At 45.4% G+C, this 18,978-nt stretch overlaps 1 protein-coding gene across 8 annotated transcripts in view; it reads left to right on the top strand.

The window, feature by feature from the left end:
• fgfr3 (fibroblast growth factor receptor 3) overlaps window positions 1-12,283 on the top strand; it is a 42,264-nt gene extending 29,981 nt beyond the window's left edge. For 2 of the 8 annotated variants that reach the window (XM_086126589.1, XM_086126584.1), the window contains exons 8-18: window positions 1,423-1,567; window positions 3,011-3,186; window positions 4,515-4,663; window positions 4,742-4,863; window positions 4,942-5,052; window positions 5,120-5,310; window positions 6,010-6,132; window positions 6,256-6,326; window positions 7,302-7,439; window positions 8,138-8,243; window positions 8,458-12,283. In XM_086126589.1, coding sequence (XP_085982715.1) covers window positions 1,423-1,567; window positions 3,011-3,186; window positions 4,515-4,663; window positions 4,742-4,863; window positions 4,942-5,052; window positions 5,120-5,310; window positions 6,010-6,132; window positions 6,256-6,326; window positions 7,302-7,439; window positions 8,138-8,243; window positions 8,458-8,628 — 1,503 coding nt within the window. In that variant the 3' untranslated portion in view covers window positions 8,629-12,283. Of the gene's footprint in view, window positions 1-1,422; window positions 1,568-2,088; window positions 2,234-3,010; window positions 3,187-4,514; window positions 4,664-4,741; window positions 4,864-4,941; window positions 5,053-5,119; window positions 5,311-6,009; window positions 6,133-6,255; window positions 6,327-7,301; window positions 7,440-8,137; window positions 8,244-8,457 lie in introns of all 8 variants that reach the window. The other 6 variants (XM_086126586.1, XM_086126590.1, XM_086126583.1 and 3 more) reach the window with 4 other exon arrangements.
• The last annotated feature ends 6,695 nt before the right edge of the window (window positions 12,284-18,978 follow it).

Raw genomic sequence — 18,978 nt, 5'->3', positions numbered from 1 at the left:
CCTGCCAGGTTTCATGTTGCTAAGTCAAACTTGTAATTGTAAAAAGTGCAGAAATGCTGCTTCCAAGCGAACTGGCGGACTCTGCGTGCCTTCCATGGCGTGGCTTTTTGAGAGTTTTTTTTTTTTTTTTGTGGGTCCACACATGATCAACATTGCTAGCACGTTTCACGGTGCTAGATTAACGGGCTTCAAGGGCTGATTTGCTGAATTTTTTGTTTTTTGAAGAGGGTACGACTGAGCCAAAATGGCTCTTTCAAACCCAAGTGGCAAACTTTACACGCATGACTGCTTCAGACTTTTTGGGCTGTTTGCTTGCGCCAGACATGTCTACCAAATTTCGTGTTGCGCAGTCTCACTGACTTCACACGGGGCGTACGGAATACAATATTGGTTTTAATTTACATTCGCAGGCACGTCAAAGGAACTCCCCGAATTCTGTTTCCACCCCCCCCCCCCGACCCCCCCTAATTGGTTTCAATCTTGGTGGCACCCGAAGGTGGCACTTCCCAAGTTAGTCGAGCTTGGCTTGCGGCCGTGTTCGGTTGCGTTCCTTTTCAATTCACACAGCTGTCCACATGCGCTGCACATGGGTCATCTGTCGCCGTATCACGAGAGCTCGCAAAAGGAAGAAAAGATGGCGAGGAGGGGAAAAGTGAGCGGGCGGGCGGGCGGGCGGGCAAGTCTGTCAGCCCAAAACCGCGGCTCGGCGCTCTATTTTGGACCGCCGCGTAATTGAAACAGTATTTGCCCAGTTCTGTGCGTCCACGCGTGTGCGTGTGTGTGTGTGCATTCATTGAGCCATCATGTCGTGTGTGGCGTGTAGCGTATAGTTAAGTGGGCGGCGGGTGAAAAGGGGAGGAGGCGGAGGCTTCATGAATCCTTCTTTGAAGGCTGGCGGAAAAAAAAAATAAAATCAAATAGCAAATCGACCAAGCGACGCGTCCAACAGCATTAAACACACACAATGTTGCCCCCACTTGCTGCTCATCTGTCCAGATTCATTCTCATCGATTCATATCGCCATGCGTCTTTTTTTTTTTTTTTTTTGTCTAATCTTTGTTGTTGCGTTTACTGTTCCATAAGCGTGTGCTTCACCGCAACGTTCGCTACGCCCGCACCATCAAACTGAGCTCACATCCCCAAATTTGCATTTGCAAATCGAATTCTCGCCCTTCATCGGACCCCGTCGAACGTTTCCAATTCGATCGGGTTGAGCATTGAAAATGTCGTCAGGTTGGTGAAAAAGAGTTTTCAATTCGATTGTCTTTGCAAGGCCCCGTTTTCAAGTGAGACCAAGGTGGCCCGCCAAAACTTTTGAAAAGTCTTGACACGCCCGTTTTCCACGCGTCGGACACGTGGCGCTCATTAGCGTAGTAGCGCGGCCCGTGTACTTGAACATGTGTCTCCCCCTATTGTTTGCAGAGCGTAGTGAGCTGGCGCGCCGAGGCCCGGCACACGCTCAAACTGTCCAATGTGACAGAGCGAGACGCCGGCAAGTACTGGTGCCGCGCCACTAACTTTGTAGGCAGGTCGCAAAACGCCTTCTGGCTCAAAATCCGGCGAACAGGTAACGGCAATATAAAAATCTTCCGCCGGCATCTGGGTGTCTTCTGCTTTTTTGTCTCTTGGGGGCGCTCGCTGTGGTTTCATCTGCCGCCGCCGCGGCCGCAAAGATCGCTCTTTTTTTTTTTTTTTTTTTTTAACTTTCAGCTATGTTAAACCGAGCCCATGTAGCTGCACAATCAGCCCGTGGCCCTGGATTCTCCTAAATCCACCGCTGCCGTTGGAAGAAAAAAAAAAAAAGAACATCCTCAGTTTCATTGAGGTAGTGTTGAAATAGTTTGAGCAATCCGCAGCGATCAAAATGACCTGGGAAAAAAATTCCCCTCCCTCATTGTTGAACGATTGTGTGTCGTGGTGGTGACGCTTCTGCTTTGGGTGTCTTCTCGTGCGCCATCTTGGCATTTTTCTTGGTTGTACTTCAAGGTGTTTGGTGGTCTCTTGACGGTGATCCCGCCCTTTCTACCTTCCTTCCTGCCTTCCTTCCTTCCTTCCTTCCTTCCTTCCTTCCTTCCTTCCTTCCCTCAGACGGCGGGTATTAACACCACGGACAACGAACTGGAGGTGCTCCTGGTGTCCAACGTGTCTTTCGAGGACGCCGGCGAGTACACTTGCCTGGCGGGGAATTCTATCGGCTTTTCTCACCACACTGCTTGGCTCACGGTGCTTCCAGGTACACCCACCGCTACCGCCGACCACCGCGCCGTCGCTCTAACTCCGTCTGCTGTCCAAGCAGGACAGTCTGCGATATTCGTTTGAGCCGCTGAGGACGACAGTCGGCTAATGTTAGAAAACGAACCTTCATTGCTTCTGTAGGCATAAAAATCAGGATCGAAGAGCATTTGGCATTCGGTAATCTTCAGCGAATGCCCAGCTGGGCTGAAACGCTTCCTCCTTTTGTTTGTCTTTTTTTTTCAATTTACAGTGTCAAACAAATAACGAGCCACCAAAACGGCAAGAAAGCAAACCCGGAATCGGCAATCGAGTGGCTTGACTGTTTTCATCCGAATGACGGGCCTTTTCTCTGCGCCTAACTTAACAATGGCAAACATGGAGTTAGCCCGTTCTAGTTCTCAGCGGCTCATTTCTAATGACAACCCAAAATGTTTTTTTCATGTTTGGACCCTTTTCATCCAAACCACCACGTGAAGGCCGCTTACGTTCACGCGAGCAGCGCTAGTGCTACGGCGCTAGCGCCGGTGGCTACGAGGTGTTACGTGTCACATTAGCTTGACCCGTGTCGCGCTTAGATCCAAACCAACTCGCAACAACAGGACCGGGCATCATGGAAAGAACATGAAAATAATTTTTTTTTTCCACGTGAAATGATGCAAATATGAGTCTTTGCCTTAAAAATGGTTCATCTTTTTTTTTTTTTTTTTTTTTTTTCGTTTTGTGGCGCGGTTAATTCCATCGGTGGCCCGGCACGTGCCCGTTGTTGACCCCAAAGCAGCGAGCCCGGAGAAGGAGGACTACTACGCCGACATCCTGATCTACGTGACGGGCTGCGTGCTCTTCATCCTGGCCGTGGTCATCGTGGTCCTGTGCCGCATGCGCATGAGCGCGCAGAAGACGCTGCCCGAGCCGCCCGTGCAGAAACTCTCCAAGTTCCCCCTCAAGAGACAGGTAACAGAAAGTAGATACGAGATTCAAACTCGAATTCATTTGTTGTCGGTCCAATGGCTTTGCTCTGCGAGCTATTCGGTGACCCGGTTAGCTCATGGAAGAATTAACATTGAATGGCACCCGTTTCCGCTCTGCATCTGACAAATGGGGGGGCCGACTGCGACTCTTCGTTTCTCGGCGATGCCGCGCGTCGAGGCGCTTGGTGAGCCTTTTCGGCGCTAAAATTTAGCTCCGTTTTTCTCTTGCCAAGTCGATTAGTGAGTCACTCCATCCGTTTGTCACGAACTGGGTCGTTCATTTGCTAGTCAGTGAGAGTTGAACCCAAACACGAGTCCGTCCGCTTGCTCTTCAATAAGTTGGTGGTCAGGGAAGTTCGTCGGTTTGATCATCGGACGCAACGTTCGTCTGTTCTTTTGTCTCGCTGTGGCTTTGCGAGTGAGTTTGTCGATGAAGTCAAGGAGTCACTGACTTTGTTGGTCCCTCGTGGAATCACCTGAACACTTTGAGTGCTTTTTTTTTTTTTTTGCGGGGGGTGTTTGGAAAATCCGAGTGAGACGTTTCAAGTTGATTATCCGCCAACGCTTGCCGGTTGCGGCCGCGACATTCAAAGTGGTCCGGCCGCTCTCTTCTAAGGCAAAGATTTTATTGCATTCTTGTGTAATCTTTGCTCGCTTTTCAGCCCCGCTAATCTGCCGCTCGATTCTCTCCTTCTGTTTTTTTTCATAAGCGACTCAATCTCCCGCAAAGCTCCTGGCATTTTCCAGCACATATTACTTTTCAGGCCAAGCAAATTTGGACCTGGACGTTTTTTTTGCTCTGCGGCAACATCTTTCTCGACTTTTGCTTCGGATGAGAATTAGTTTGGCGACGCAAAAGCTCGATGGGGCCACCAGGAAGCGGAGCTTTGGAAATGGGGCGAGAGTGACGGAAAGGCGAGGGCGCCGGCGCTTCCTTTTCCGCCGCCGTTTGTTGTTTCCCGCTTCCACCTGTACAGGTCGTCGTCGCCCGCCGGGTTCCGATCCGATTCCCCAAATGGTTTGACGTGACGCAGGACCAAACGCGTCCGCGCCAAAGGCGTGTCTTTCTCCCGCTCGCTTAGCTCAGCGGTCACTTGATCATTGCCGCGGTTGTTTCATTTTTCCGTTTCTCGGTTTGGTCTCATTCTTACTCAAAGGTCAGTCTGTCGCTTCTGCCTCGAAGGTCGCTCGAAACGCGGACGAAACCTTCAGTGAAAAAGCGCCGGTGCCGACTTGTCATTTGGCCCCGCCGGGGTCTCGGGCCTTTCGGCGACGATAACGGTCTGGTCTGCTTTGTGTTGGGCACTCAAGCAGGTGTCCTTGGATTCCAACTCGTCCATGAACTCCAACACGCCGCTGGTGAGGATCGCCCGGCTGTCGTCCGGCGACGGGCCGACGCTGGCCAACGTGTCGGAGCTGGAGCTGCCCGCCGACCCCAAGTGGGAGTTTTCCAGAGCGCGGTGCGGACCGGCGCCACCGGCCTTTTTTTTCGCATCTCGCCGCACGCTCGCTCAGTCGTTCCCTTGCCGCTTTTCCAGGCTGACCCTGGGGAAGCCTCTGGGCGAGGGCTGCTTCGGCCAGGTGGTGATGGCCGAGGCCATCGGCGTCGACAAGGAGAAGCCCAACAAGCCGCTGACGGTCGCCGCCAAAATGCTGAAAGGTGAGCCGTCGCCTCGCCGCGACGCGACGGGGCCGCTTTGCGCTTCACCCCCTCCGACGCCTCCGCCTCTCGCCTCAGATGACGCCACGGACAAAGATTTGTCCGACCTCGTGTCGGAGATGGAGATGATGAAGATGATCGGAAAGCACAAAAACATCATCAACCTGCTGGGAGCCTGCACGCAGGACGGTGAGGCCCCCGTCGCCGATGTCCTCGAGCGCGCTCATTAGCCGGAAGTGACCGCGCGCTGCCGCAGGTCCGCTCTACGTTCTGGTGGAGTACGCCTCCAAAGGCAACCTGAGGGAGTACCTGAGGGCGCGTCGGCCGCCCGGCATGGACTACTCCTTCGACACCTGCAAAATCCCCGACGAGCAGCTGACTTTCAAAGACTTGGTGTCCTGCGCCTACCAGGTGGCCCGAGGCATGGAGTACCTCGCCTCGCAGAAGGTCAGGGCCGTGCGGATTCGCGACGCGCTTCGACTGCGAGCACATGTACCAACGGGCAGACAGAAAATAGTCAAACGTACGCGGCAGTTAGCGCGCGTTCCGCACGGCGCGTCTTTAGGGCCCGTGCCTTTTTCATTTTAAATAGGCCGCAGAGGCGACAAAAGTCATGATACCGAAAAAAAAATTGCCATGTCCTCCGAAAGGTCATGTTTTGAGAAGTCATGTTGCGATTTTAAAAAGGTTGTCATCTGAGAAGAAAATGTTCTAACGGCTAATCACCTCGAGTATGTGAACAAAACCTCTGGTTCAAGAAAAAGTTGCAATCACATGAGAGACAGCTGCCCACCAAACCAAAAAAATCAACCGTATGAAATGGGAGTTCCTCAAGGCACGATGGTCAGGCCCATGCTTTTTACATTCCTCATTTAAATAAGCAGAGAAGCTGAGGGGGGAAACAAATAACGCTCGTCAAAATGGCCAAAGTGACAAGAAAAGAATCAAAAGTGAAACGTCAATCTCGTCACTGTCCCGTGAAAAAAGATGCGTGCCTGTTTTGTCATTTTTGACTTGTCAGCGACACAAATCCGAATGGTAAATTGTAATCTCGTGAGCAAAGACATTTTGGAGTGAGAAAAGCTGTAGAAATATGAGTTGGCCGTCATCGGACTGCCGCATCTTGTGCCTTCATTCCCGTCGCAGTGCATCCATCGAGACTTGGCGGCCAGGAACGTCCTGGTGACGGAGGACAACGTCATGAAGATCGCCGACTTCGGGCTGGCCAGAGACGTGCACAATCTCGACTACTACAAAAAGACCACCAATGTGAGAGTGCTTGTCTTCTATTTCACACCATTAGAAAAAAAAATCACACATTCTACACACGTGGCTTGTTTTTGCGATTGCTTTGCTTGTGTTGACTTTTGGTGTTTTTGTTGCGTTCCTCAGGGTCGTCTCCCCGTCAAGTGGATGGCACCGGAGGCTCTCTTCGACCGGGTCTACACTCACCAGAGCGATGTGTGAGTTTGCCTTCCCGCCCGCCGGCCGCCATCGAGCGCGACGCAACGGCGATCCGGCCCTCGTTGAACCCCCCCAATGCCCGTTAGCCTCGGGGGCTCAGCGGCCCCGCGCGAATCGGACAACTCGCTGACGAGAATCCCGAGCTCCTCCCGTTTCGGCGGCGGCGCATTCCTGAGCGCGTTTGTTCTGCCTGTTCCGTAATCTCCCGACACGACATCAGAGGGAACCGAGCGCCGCGCTCCCTCGCCCGTCTTAGTCGTGTTTTAACTGCGGAAATCCACCGAGCGAGAGATACGAGGGCGGGAGCGCTCATTCCGCACACAACTTTCCCCCCGGGGGTCTTTTCCCACCAGGGCTCCTCTTAAGCACCTCGCACAGGTCAGGGGTCACAAAGGCACACGCTGGCTCAGGGGGTCCTTAAGGTACAAGAGAAAAGTTCTCCTAAAAAAAAAAAAAAAATTAATGGCTACAGTAAGAGAAAATGCTCGGAAAGTCACAACAACAAAAAGTTTGAAGAAAAAAAGTGCAACAGTATGACCCAAAATAAAAAAGAGAAAAGTTTGAAAACGCCAGAAGAACGGACTGAAGCGAGCGGGAAAACAAGAACGCGTGTCGTGCGCACAAGAGCGCTTTCCAAGGCAAAGGCGCCGGCCGTCAACACGGTCGCCCGCCCGATGTGTGTGTCGACGCGCGTGCGTGTGAGATTCCGGCACACTGGGAAAGAATCCCGCCCGCCGACGTGTTTTTCCAGCAGGTCCGCATTTACAAAGCGGATCAGCCGGCCAGACGGGCTTTGCGGAATACTCGAGTACGGTCGTTGAACCCGGCCGCCGGTGGCGAGGAAAGGAAAACTTTGAAAAATAAGAGCGTCGTGGTCTCGACGCAATGCCCGACAAAAACGTTTTCTCTGAAGATGAAAAGAAAGCAAAGTTGTCATTTCTTCTGTCGTCCTCACGATGTCTTTGCGCGCGCAGGTGGTCCTACGGGGTGTTGCTGTGGGAGATCTTCACCCTGGGGGGGTCACCGTACCCGGGCATCCCCGTGGAGGAACTCTTCAAGCTGCTCAAGGAGGGACATCGCATGGACAAACCCGCCAACTGCACGCACGAGCTGTGAGTCGCTCAAAACGGCAAAGGTCTTGATTTTGAAATGTCACACGCGAGAACTCGCCGAGGCCGAGCGCAACCGAAAGCCGCCGCTTGGAATTGAAGCGGATTGACGTGGGACAGAAGTGAAGCAATCTCTTTTTTTTTTTTCATCAATGCACGCGACGGCTTCTTGTTGACTTTGTAACTTAGCCTGTAGCCGACGTGTGCGCATTTTGAGCATGACGTCTCCGATCCACTGGCGAAAGGACACTCGGATTCTCATCCAGAACGGCTTCAAAGAACAAAGCCGATGAGGGGAACGTTTTGACGATTGAACGACTGTTCGTCGGCGGTTGCGTTTATTGTTTGACTTTGACTTTGCAGCTGTTGTGCAGGCGCGATTGTATTGGAAGCGCTAAGCTAATACGCTAACGTGTGTCAATTGGATTGTATTGGAAGCGCTAAGCTAATACGCTAACGTGTGTCAATTGGATTGTATTGGAAGCGCTAAGCTAATACGCTATCGTGTGTCAATTGGATTGTATTGGAAGCGCTAAGCTAATACGCTAACGTGTGTCAATTGGATTGTATTGGAAGCGCTAAGCTAATACGCTAACGTGTGTCAATTGGATTGTATTGGAAGCACTAAGCTAGTACGCTAACCTGTGTCAATTGGATTGTATTGGAAGCGCTAAGCTAATACGCTAACGTGTGTCTTTCAGGTACATGATCATGCGCGAGTGCTGGCACGCCGTGCCGTCGCAGAGGCCCACCTTCCGCCAGCTGGTGGAAGATCACGACCGCGTTTTGTCCATGACGTCCACCGATGTCAGTCCAACACACACACACTTTTACTCCGAAGTGGAGCACGCCGTATCTTTTGCGATGACGACAAAACTGCTTTGTCAATGAACGGAAATTGAACGATGAGTTCCCATTCAAAATGTTCATCGATATATTTGATTGTCCTCCAAATGTTGGCAAAGGGCGTGCTGATGTCAAGTGTGTGTGCCCCCCCCCCCCCCCCCCCCCCCCCCCACAGGAGTACCTGGACCTGTCGGTTCCACTGGAGCAGTACTCGCCCACGTGCCAGGACTCCACCAGCACGTGCTCTTCGGGCGACGACTCGGTGTTCGCCCACGACGCCCCGCCCGACGAGCCCTGTCTTCCCAAGCAGCTGCCCCCCGCCGCCAACGCCCCCGTTCACGCATAAAACCTCAGGTGGGGGCGGCCCGACTCCCCGACCCCTCCCGATAATCACCTCACCTCACCGAGTGCACCCGGTAGGATGCAAAAAACTCTTTCGCTGGGCTCGGGAAACTTTGAAGGAATCTTTTTAGTTTTTTTTTTTTTTTAACCACAAAGTTTATTTTTCTACACGGCCAGTCTTTTGTTACGGACAATCTGCGGGACGGGGAAAAAAATGGGAAACGGGGGTGGGGTAACCATTCTGTGCCTACAAAGATGGAAGCTCCCGGATTGGGGAAATCTTCCAAAGGTCGGACTCGACGTTCTTCCAGTCCTCCAACGAGTCGGCCTCACTCACGAGTTCCCTGAAGACGGTCTCGTGGAACTCGAAACAAAGAGGCGTTCGATTGTCATCTAGCATCCTAAACTGAAAAAAAAAAAAAAAAAAAAGAGACACCGTCGTCGCCAAAATGTTTGAAGTCTATGAAATAATGAAAGTGTATATTTGTAAAGGTATTTATAGCTGGACAGGCATTGGCTGGAAGCGGCGCACCAAAACACTCGCGGAACTTATTTGAAGTCTCGGGCCCACCGTCGCCCATCTTGGTTTCCACAAACATTTGAAGGGCACACTGGCAAAAAAAACCTGTCATTTTACTCGAAAATAAATGTTGGAAAGGCACAACAATCGTAAAAAAAAAAAATGAAGACGATGCAGTGGTTAAGTTTCCGGGGAGGGGGCGAAAGTCCTAAAAAGGTCAAGTTGAAGAAAAAGGCAGAAATTTACCAGATTTGTTTTTGTTCAGTTTAACTTGAGAATTTTTTTTCACATTGCAGGGAGAAAAAAAAACGACAAGAAAAAAAATAATCTTCCGATCTTTTGAAGTAAAAAAAAAAAAAAGATTAATATTAAGAGCATTTTGTCATAATAACCAGGAATAAAATTTGGGGGGTTTATGTTTCGAGGAAAAATTGCACGACAAGACAAAAATATATATATTGCAAGAAGTATCAAGAAAAAAAATTCTACAAGAAAAATGTCGCGAAAAAAAATCCGAACATTCCTCACAGAAAAGCATTTTGGGGGGCGGGGGGAGAAAACATCAACGTGATAATGACCAGAAAAAGTCCAAAAGTTCAGCAAAGACAAATTGTCTAAATATTATAAGAAAACAGCAGAAGAAACTTTCTTGCCCCCCCCCCCCCCCCACACACACAACTTTTCCCAGGAACCGAGTACATTTTTCTCATAAAGCCGCACTCCCCCCCCCCCCACCCCCCAGTCCTCTTTCTTCTAGTTATATTCATTTTTGACTTCCCAGTGTGTCGCTGCTCCGTCTTCGTAGCCGTTAGCTTCTGCCGCGCATTTACCGTTTTGTTTTTTGTTTGTTTTGTATGTTTGGTTTTTTTTTCCCGTTTTCGAGCGGAAGAAGTGAGAAACTCCTGCTGAGTTGTGGCTCATGAAGACGAGATTCACATCTTGCTGGCCAAGAGGCGTCGAGCACTCTTTTCAGAGGTTCCAAAACTAATTGGGAAAAAAAAAAAAGTCCCATCATGCTTTGCACCTCACTCGACAAGCAACTAGCCAAGCGGAAGAAGAAAAAAAAAGTGTGTGTGTGTATGAACATTGCTCTTCAGTGTTAAAACAGACTTGAAGTCATGGCGAGCACAACCAAAAATGAAAAAAAAAAAAAAAAAAGATTTTGATTTCTTGACCTGTTATTTTCATTTGGGGGAAGGGCCCGGAGGGGGGGTGGGGGTCGTCCTTTGTCTGTGATGGATCGTTCGTCCAAGTGCCAAATGAAGTCTTAAACGTCTGTTTCACTGAGTCGCCAAATGCGGGCTGTGACGTGGCAGCAAAGCATTGTGGGATGAAAAGTTTACAAATGCAAACAAAAAAAAAAAAAAGCATTTAAGAAATACTAAATTAGCTTGCTGCTACTTGGAACAAAAAAGTCTTTGTGAGTACTTAATCATTTGTCCCCTTTTCGTCTTTAATTCTGCGCTGAGAAGAAAAAAAACCCCCACAAAATATTTGGACAATAATGACTCACGGTGTGAGCTCAACAAGTCTTACTATGATTGTTTTTTGTTTTGTTTTTTTCGACTGTCCGGAAGCAAAAAATGGTAGGCACTTGTGTAAAAAAAGAAGTGAAGAAGTCGAAACGGACATTTTTGTTATTATTTATTCTTCCATGCTGTGTCAAAGCTTTCCCTATGGTGAGAGTCTTTTTATTCAAGCTACCTGCGTTTCATTTTTTTTTTTTTTCCATTTCTTCGAGAGCCAAATGATCCTCCGCATTCAGGCTTTTGCCTCGTCATTGGTTTCCACATTTTTGCAACTTTGCAGCATCCAAAAAAAAATTTGAAAAACCAACACTGTCCAAGTTTGGATTTGACGCTGACACGAGCAGTTCACATTTTAGCAATTGTTTTGCCAATGTGCTGCTCATGTAACAAAATACTTCAATTATTTGAGGGTTTTTTCATGTTTGTTTTGCAAATTTTAGACCCAAATTGATCGTAAATTTGATTGTAACACAAGAAGCAAGTGCTGTGCTGTGCTGTTGTGCCGTTCACACATCGCGTTTTTAATTGTTCGTGTTTTGCTGATTTTTTTTTTTTTCCCAACAAATTTTCCAAAGAATTTTAAAGCGTGAAAAGAATGAGCTGGGTTGATTTTATGTTTTCATCATTGTTATTGTTGGCCTCACATGTTTAATGCAAAATTCACAATTGGATCACAGATGTTACGGTAACACGTACGAGAAAACACGTCAAGCAAAAGCGCAATTGAACATTGATCAAAAATTGCGTTCGTTTTGATGAACGTTCGCAACACACGGCACAACTTTTACAAATGATCTGCATTGCCTTGTTTTGCAAATCAAACGTCGAGCCGGCTATACGTTACGACATTCGTTTGTTTGGTGTGTGTACGAAATATTTACAAAAATTGCTCAATCCAGATTTTAAAACAATTGACGTATTTCGCGAGCAAATTCAATGGGAGAAAAACAACCAAAATACACATTTTGACCATAAATGTGAGCAGTCAGCGTGTTGACGATAGCTACGGCGGGGGGGGCTGTCCATATTTCACAAGCAAGTTTTTTGCATGAAAAAATGAACGCTTGGCGAGAAGCAACTTTTTCAGACATTCATGTTTTCAAAGCAAAGGCAGCGAGGACTCATCGACTTTTCGGTTTTATCTTTACTTTTTTTTTTTTTTTTTTTTTTGGTCCGTTTAACTTTTTGAGCTGGAATATTTTTTCATTGTTTGCTTTTCTCACAGTGTTTTATCTTTGGTCAGATTAATTTATAGTTTGAAAAGTGCTTGCTGTTGTACATAAGAGACATTAGCCTTTTTGTTTTTTGAAGAGTTTTATTTAGCCGGGTGAGCTACTTTTGTTTGTTTTGCATTCCACTTTAGAGCGATTAGCAGCGGGCTTGTACCACCTAATTTATTTGCAATAACATAGAAAAGTGGAACTAACCATTTTGCGTTTTTTTGGGGTTTTTTTCTCATTTGTGGTCTCTGATGATGATGATGATGACGGATGCTGTGGAACATTCCGGCACGAGACGGTGAAATGTTGCGTGGCCGTGCCTGATGAAACAATGTAGCCGTCTGTCAACATACAGCCTTTCAATAAACAGCTTATATGTTGTCATATGAATGGAGGCGTTGGATTCCTACGAGTTGAAAAACTTTTTCAAACATTAGAAAAAGAAAAAAAACACGAGACCCAAGCAAAATAATTGATTTTAACTCCAACCCTATAACTTCTAAACCTAACCCTAAACTCTATTCCAAACCAAACCCCGAACCCTTTCTTGATTTGTCATCAGCCAGTGTGCAGCTCAACATCATCTTGTGGGAAAACTTGTGAGTAGTGGAGTCAGAGATCGGTTTGCAGATAACACGAGAACATTTAGTGAAGGAAAAAAAAACCCAGCCGCACGCGTCATTCATCGACTTGATTGCAGTGTTGTGATTCAGGCGGGAAAACGCTGCCACATGTGAACGGCGTCACCTCTCTTTCACCTTCGGCGTAAAAACGCAGCCGCCGTGACGACCGGGCAGCTTTCAGACGGGCGGAGGTCCCGCGCGCCCGTGCGAAATTTCAAGTCTTGCTGTGAAATCGCCCGAGACGAGCCGCTTGTTCGGACTCGAGCGAGTGGGAAGTTTCCAGCCGCTGCTTGATGATGTCATCGGTTAAATGCCGGCTGAGTGTCATGCGGGCGCCGTTTTTTTTTTTTTTTTTTTTTTGACGTGGTGGCAAAAGAAAGAAAGTGACGGAAATGTTCCGCCTTGGACACTTGTATTGTGTTGAGGCACAGGAACTCTTTTATTTTGTTAAGTTGTGCCTGCTCAATAATAGAAATAGCCCTTTTAGGGAAATAAGGCGTTTTTACTTTAACTTTGTTAAACAGTAGTTGTCTTTTTTTCCCTTAATTTAACAAAAACAAAACAAAATAATCATTTTACCTAAATAAATACTAAACATGAAATCAAAAATATCCTTTTCATTTGTACAATTGCCCTTTTCACATCCCCTCTGAAATCACTGAAAAATATATCAGAAGAGGAGTTAAGTACCATTTTAAATACTGACACAAGGGAGCACAGGAATGTGCAGTGCTGTTCTTCCACTAAAGGTGAATGCAATGTCTGAGGCATGAAAATATTATTTGAGGACGCCATTGTGATGTTCATTTACCATGTTGCGGTGTTCTGCTGTTAAACAGCTGCAAAGATCCCCGGGTAGACGGGAGCAAAACTGCACACAATCGAAACCTCCCGCGATTCGTTTTGTCTAATTGTCTGTGTGCGGCTCTCCTGGGCTGAAGCTGTGAGCGCACTGTGGCGTCGCGCATGCGTCTTGTTTCCTGACACAATCATCCATTTTGTATGCGTGTGTATTGGGATAGACGCGTGCTGACGCTTATGTATGGGCACATCTTAAGTTCAGAGGAGCCAATCAGCGCATCGTTACCGCCGACATGCCCTGCTCAGCCAGGGTCTCCAGTTAGTCAAACATTATACAACCACAGTCGCGCTGCTGCGGCCCTCTGCAATACATCTGTTAGTGCACGCAAAGCTTACAACGGATAATTTTAACAAGCGATCGCGGTAATGCGCAGATTATAGTCCAAATATATAAAATGTATAACATAAAAATCACTTTATGATTTATTAATTTACACAATTTGCCGAGGGTCCGGATAGAGGAGTTCCGGACAGAGGAGGTCGGCGGTCCGGTCGTGGATCGCGGTCCGCCAGTTGAGGAAGGCTGATGTATAGTAAGGCGTTTTTAGCCCGAAAAAAAAAACGACCAGGTAGGCGTTTTTAGCTGAAAAAAACGACCATGTATAGAAAGCCGTTTTTCACCCGAAAAAAACGACCATGTATAGTAAGGCACTTTTGACCGGAAAAACACGACCATGTATAGTAAGGCGTTTTTAGCCGAAAAAAAAGACCATGTATAGTAAGGCGTTTTTAGCCCCAAAAAACGACGATGTATTGTAAGGCGTTTTAACCCGAAAAAAACGACCATGTATAGGAAGGCGTTTTTAGCCCGAAAAAAACGACATAGTATAGTAAGCCGTTTTTAGGCCGAAAAACGACATAGAATAGTAAGGCGTTTTTAGGCCGAAAAAAACGACATAGTATATATAGTAAGGCGTTTTTAGCCCGAAAAAAACCACAGTATAGTAAGGCGTTTTTAAGCTGAAAAAAAAAAGACAGGATATTAAGGCGTTTTTAGCCCGAAAAAAACAACATAGTATAGTAAGACGTTTTTAGCCCGAAAAAAACGACATAGTATATATAGTAAGGCGTTTTTAGCCCGAAAAAAACGACATAGTATAGTAAGGCGTTTTTAGCCCGAAAAAAACGACATAGTATAGTAAGGCGTTTTTAGCCCGAAAAAAACGACAGTATAGTAAGGCGTTTTTAGGCCGAAAAACGACATAGAATAGTAAGGCGTTTTTAGGCCGAAAAAAACGACATAGTATATATAGTAAGGCGTTTTTAGCCCGAAAAAAACCACAGTATAGTAAGGCGTTTTTAAGCTGAAAAAAAAAAGACAGGATATTAAGGCGTTTTTAGCCCGAAAAAAACGACATAGTATAGTAAGACGTTTTTAGCCCGAAAAAAACGACATAGTATATATAGTAAGGCGTTTTTAGCCCGAAAAAAACGACATAGTATAGTAAGGCGTTTTTAGCCCGAAAAAAACGACATAGTATAGTAAGCCGTTTTTAGCCCGAAAAAAACGACAGTATAGTAAGGCGTTTTTAGGCCGAAAAACGACATAGAATAGTAAGGCGTTTTTAGGCCGAAAAAAACGACATAGTATATATAGTAAGGCGTTTTTAGCCCGAAAAAAACCACAGTATAGTAAGGCGTTTTTAAGCTGAAAAAAAAAAGACAGGATATTAAGGCGTTTTTAGCCCGAAAAAAACGACATAGTATAGTAAGACGTTTTTAGCCCGAAAAAAACGACATAGTATAGTAAGACGTTTTTAGCCCGAAAAAAACGACATAGTATATATAGTAAGGCGTTTTTAGCCCGAAAAAAACGACATAGTATAGTAAGGCGTTTTTAGCCCGAAAAAAACGACATAGTATAGTAAGCCGTTTTTAGCCCGAAAAAAACGACAGTATAGTAAGGCGTTTTTAGGCCGAAAAACGACATAGAATAGTAAGGCGTTTTTAGGCCGAAAAAAACGACATAGTATATATAGTAAGGCGTTTTTAGCCCGAAAAAAACCACAGTATAGTAAGGCGTTTTTAAGCTGAAAAAAAAAAGACAGGATATTAAGGCGTTTTTAGCCCGAAAAAAACGACATAGTATAGTAAGACGTTTTTAGCCCGAAAAAAACGACATAGTATATATAGTAAGGCGTTTTTAGCCCGAAAAAAACGACATAGTATAGTAAGGCGTTTTTAGCCCGAAAAAAACGACATAGTATAGTAAGCCGTTTTTAGCCCGAAAAAAACGACAGTATAGTAAGGCGTTTTTAGGCCGAAAAACGACATAGAATAGTAAGGCGTTTTTAGGCCGAAAAAAACGACATAGTATATATAGTAAGGCGTTTTTAGCCCGAAAAAAACCACAGTATAGTAAGGCGTTTTTAAGCTGAAAAAAAAAAGACAGGATATTAAGGCGTTTTTAGCCCGAAAAAAACGACATAGTATAGTAAGACGTTTTTAGCCCGAAAAAAACGACATAGTATATATAGTAAGGCGTTTTTAGCCCGAAAAAAACGACATAGTATAGTAAGGCGTTTTTAGCCCGAAAAAAACGACATAGTATAGTAAGCCGTTTTTAGCCCGAAAAAAACGACAGTATAGTAAGGCGTTTTTAGGCCGAAAAACGACATAGAATAGTAAGGCGTTTTTAGGCCGAAAAAAACGACATAGTATATATAGTAAGGCGTTTTTAGCCCGAAAAAAACCACAGTATAGTAAGGCGTTTTTAAGCTGAAAAAAAAAAGACAGGATATTAAGGCGTTTTTAGCCCGAAAAAAACGACATAGTATAGTAAGACGTTTTTAGCCCGAAAAAAACGACATAGTATAGTAAGACGTTTTTAGCCCGAAAAAAACGACATAGTATATATAGTAAGGCGTTTTTAGCCCGAAAAAAACGACATAGTATAGTAAGGCGTTTTTAGCCCGAAAAAAACGACATAGTATAGTAAGCCGTTTTTAGCCCGAAAAAAACGACAGTATAGTAAGGCGTTTTTAGGCCGAAAAACGACATAGAATAGTAAGGCGTTTTTAGGCCGAAAAAAACGACATAGTATATATAGTAAGGCGTTTTTAGCCCGAAAAAAACCACAGTATAGTAAGGCGTTTTTAAGCTGAAAAAAAAAAGACAGGATATTAAGGCGTTTTTAGCCCGAAAAAAACAACATAGTATAGTAAGACGTTTTTAGCCCGAAAAAAACGACATAGTATATATAGTAAGGCGTTTTTAGCCCGAAAAAAACGACATAGTATAGTAAGGCGTTTTTAGCCCGAAAAAAACGACATAGTATAGTAAGCCGTTTTTAGCCCGAAAAAAACGACAGTATAGTAAGGCGTTTTTAGGCCGAAAAACGACATAGAATAGTAAGGCGTTTTTAGGCCGAAAAAAACGACATAGTATATATAGTAAGGCGTTTTTAGCCCGAAAAAAACCACAGTATAGTAAGGCGTTTTTAAGCTGAAAAAAAAAAGACAGGATATTAAGGCGTTTTTAGCCCGAAAAAAACGACATAGTATAGTAAGACGTTTTTAGCCCGAAAAAAACGACATAGTATATATAGTAAGGCGTTTTTAGCCCGAAAAAAACGACATAGTATAGTAAGGCGTTTTTAGCCCGAAAAAAACGACAGTATAGTAAGGCGTTTTTAGCCCGAAAAAACGACATAGTATAGTAAGGCGTTTTTAGCCCGAAAAAAACGACATAGTATAGTAAGGCATTTTTAGCCCGAAAAAACGACATAGTATAGTAAGGCGTTTTTAGCCCGAAAAAAACGACATAGTATAGTAAGGCGTTTTTAGCCCGAAAAAAACGACACAGTATATAGTAAGGCGTTTTTAGCCCGAAAAATACGACATAGTATAGTAAGGCGTTTTTAGGCCGAAAAAACGACATAGTATAGTAAGGCGTTTTTGGCCCGGAAAAAATTACCATGGCGTTTTTAACTAAAAACGCCTTACTATAAATGGTCGTTTTTTCGGCTAAAAACGCCTTACTATACATGGTCGTTTTTTTCGGCTAAAAACGATTTACTATACATGGTCGTTTTTTTCTGCAAAAGAATTCTTACTATACATGGTCGTTTTTTTTGGGGTCAAAAACGCCTTACTATACATGGTCGTTTTTTCGTCCAAAAAGGCCTTATGATACAAAAAACGACTTCAATAAGCCTTACTTATCATGCTGGCCAAAGAAAGAAGGGATATGGTTGCAACCTCTGGGGATTGAACACCCAACCGCTAGTTTGGGACATGGTTGCTCTACCCCTGAGCCACACCACCACATAACTTCACGTTTGTTTTGTGTTTTCTTCAATAAAGCAGCAAATGGTGGTTAAAGAAAAATGTGACCTTGTTGCAAACACAGCTGGATTTGAGACTTCAGCTTTCTACCACTGAGCTAACCCACCACAATGAACCTTTGGGTTGTTTTGTGTTTTTCCTCAAATAAGTTGTATATTGTTAAAGTGTAGGCATTGTTGCAACAACCAGGGATCGAAAACTCAACCTCTGGTGTGGCACTCCATCACTCTACCACTGAGCCAAAGCACCACATAGAGCAGTGGGGTTGTGTTTTTTTATTAATCATGGTCGTTTTCTTCGGGCTAAAAACGCCTTACTATACATGGTTGTTTTTTTTTGGGGGGGGGGACGTTGGTCGTTTTTTCGGGTTAAAACCGCCTTCCTATACGCTTCATAATATACAGTCCAAGTAAAGCCAAAGAACAAATATGTGACAAGCAGCGATATGCTTTTCAATTCAGGCAGTGTGAGGGCAGCCCGTCACGTCTGAGGACCCGAGGGACTTTGTGTTCATAATACAACTCTCGTTCACGGGGGTCATCAAAGAGCTAAGAATGTTTATGAATATAGTTTTTAAAAAGACCGTGTATTTCTGTTGTATAATGTAGCGTGTATGCATAGCGTGTAACCAGTGAGTGATGGTCACATTTCATTTCCTTGTGGTTTAAAAAAGAAAGAAAAACAGTGCAGAACAGCAAGCCCGGTGCCTCTTGTGGTCAGCCTTGTAATTACACGTCATGTCATTATAGTATCATATGTACGTGAGCGCAGCCAAATCCTATCCCCCACCAACCCACCCCTCCCCTCTCATGGCTCATTTTTTTACCCGGCAACGGTAGCCACAAGTTGGATTGGCGGCATAGTTGCGACATGGCGCACAGCGACTAGCACACTAATGCTACAAAACATTTGGCAATGAAAAGCGAATACAACCTCTGCAGTACCGTCTAATTATGACATACAATGTCCATACAGTGCATCGTATGCATAATTATAGTACGCGTGTAATTCTGTGTGCGTGCGTGTGTAATTATCGCGGTACTGTAGCATGTTGAGACAGTACAGGAATAGATTTCCTTGTTTTTGAAGCTGTGGTTGTTTTTGCTCGCTCTTTGGAAAATGAAAGTTCTTCACATGAAAATGAGACTAAAAATGACCACGTGTGTGTGCGCGCGCGTGTGTTTATGCACATGTAGCCACTGTATGTTTATGCGTGTGACCCTCAATCACTATTTTCATCTGTGCCTTACATAGAAGGAACTTCCGCGACAAGCCGTCAAAGTCTCATATATTTTCAAACGATATCTTTTATATA

Source organism: Hippocampus guttulatus, chromosome 13 (genome assembly GCF_054856545.1).
Source record: "Hippocampus guttulatus isolate MCC_2025c chromosome 13, RoL_Hgut_1.0, whole genome shotgun sequence".
Taxonomy (NCBI): domain Eukaryota; kingdom Metazoa; phylum Chordata; class Actinopteri; order Syngnathiformes; family Syngnathidae; genus Hippocampus; species Hippocampus guttulatus.
This window is presented reverse-complemented; position numbering and strand designations above follow the sequence as displayed.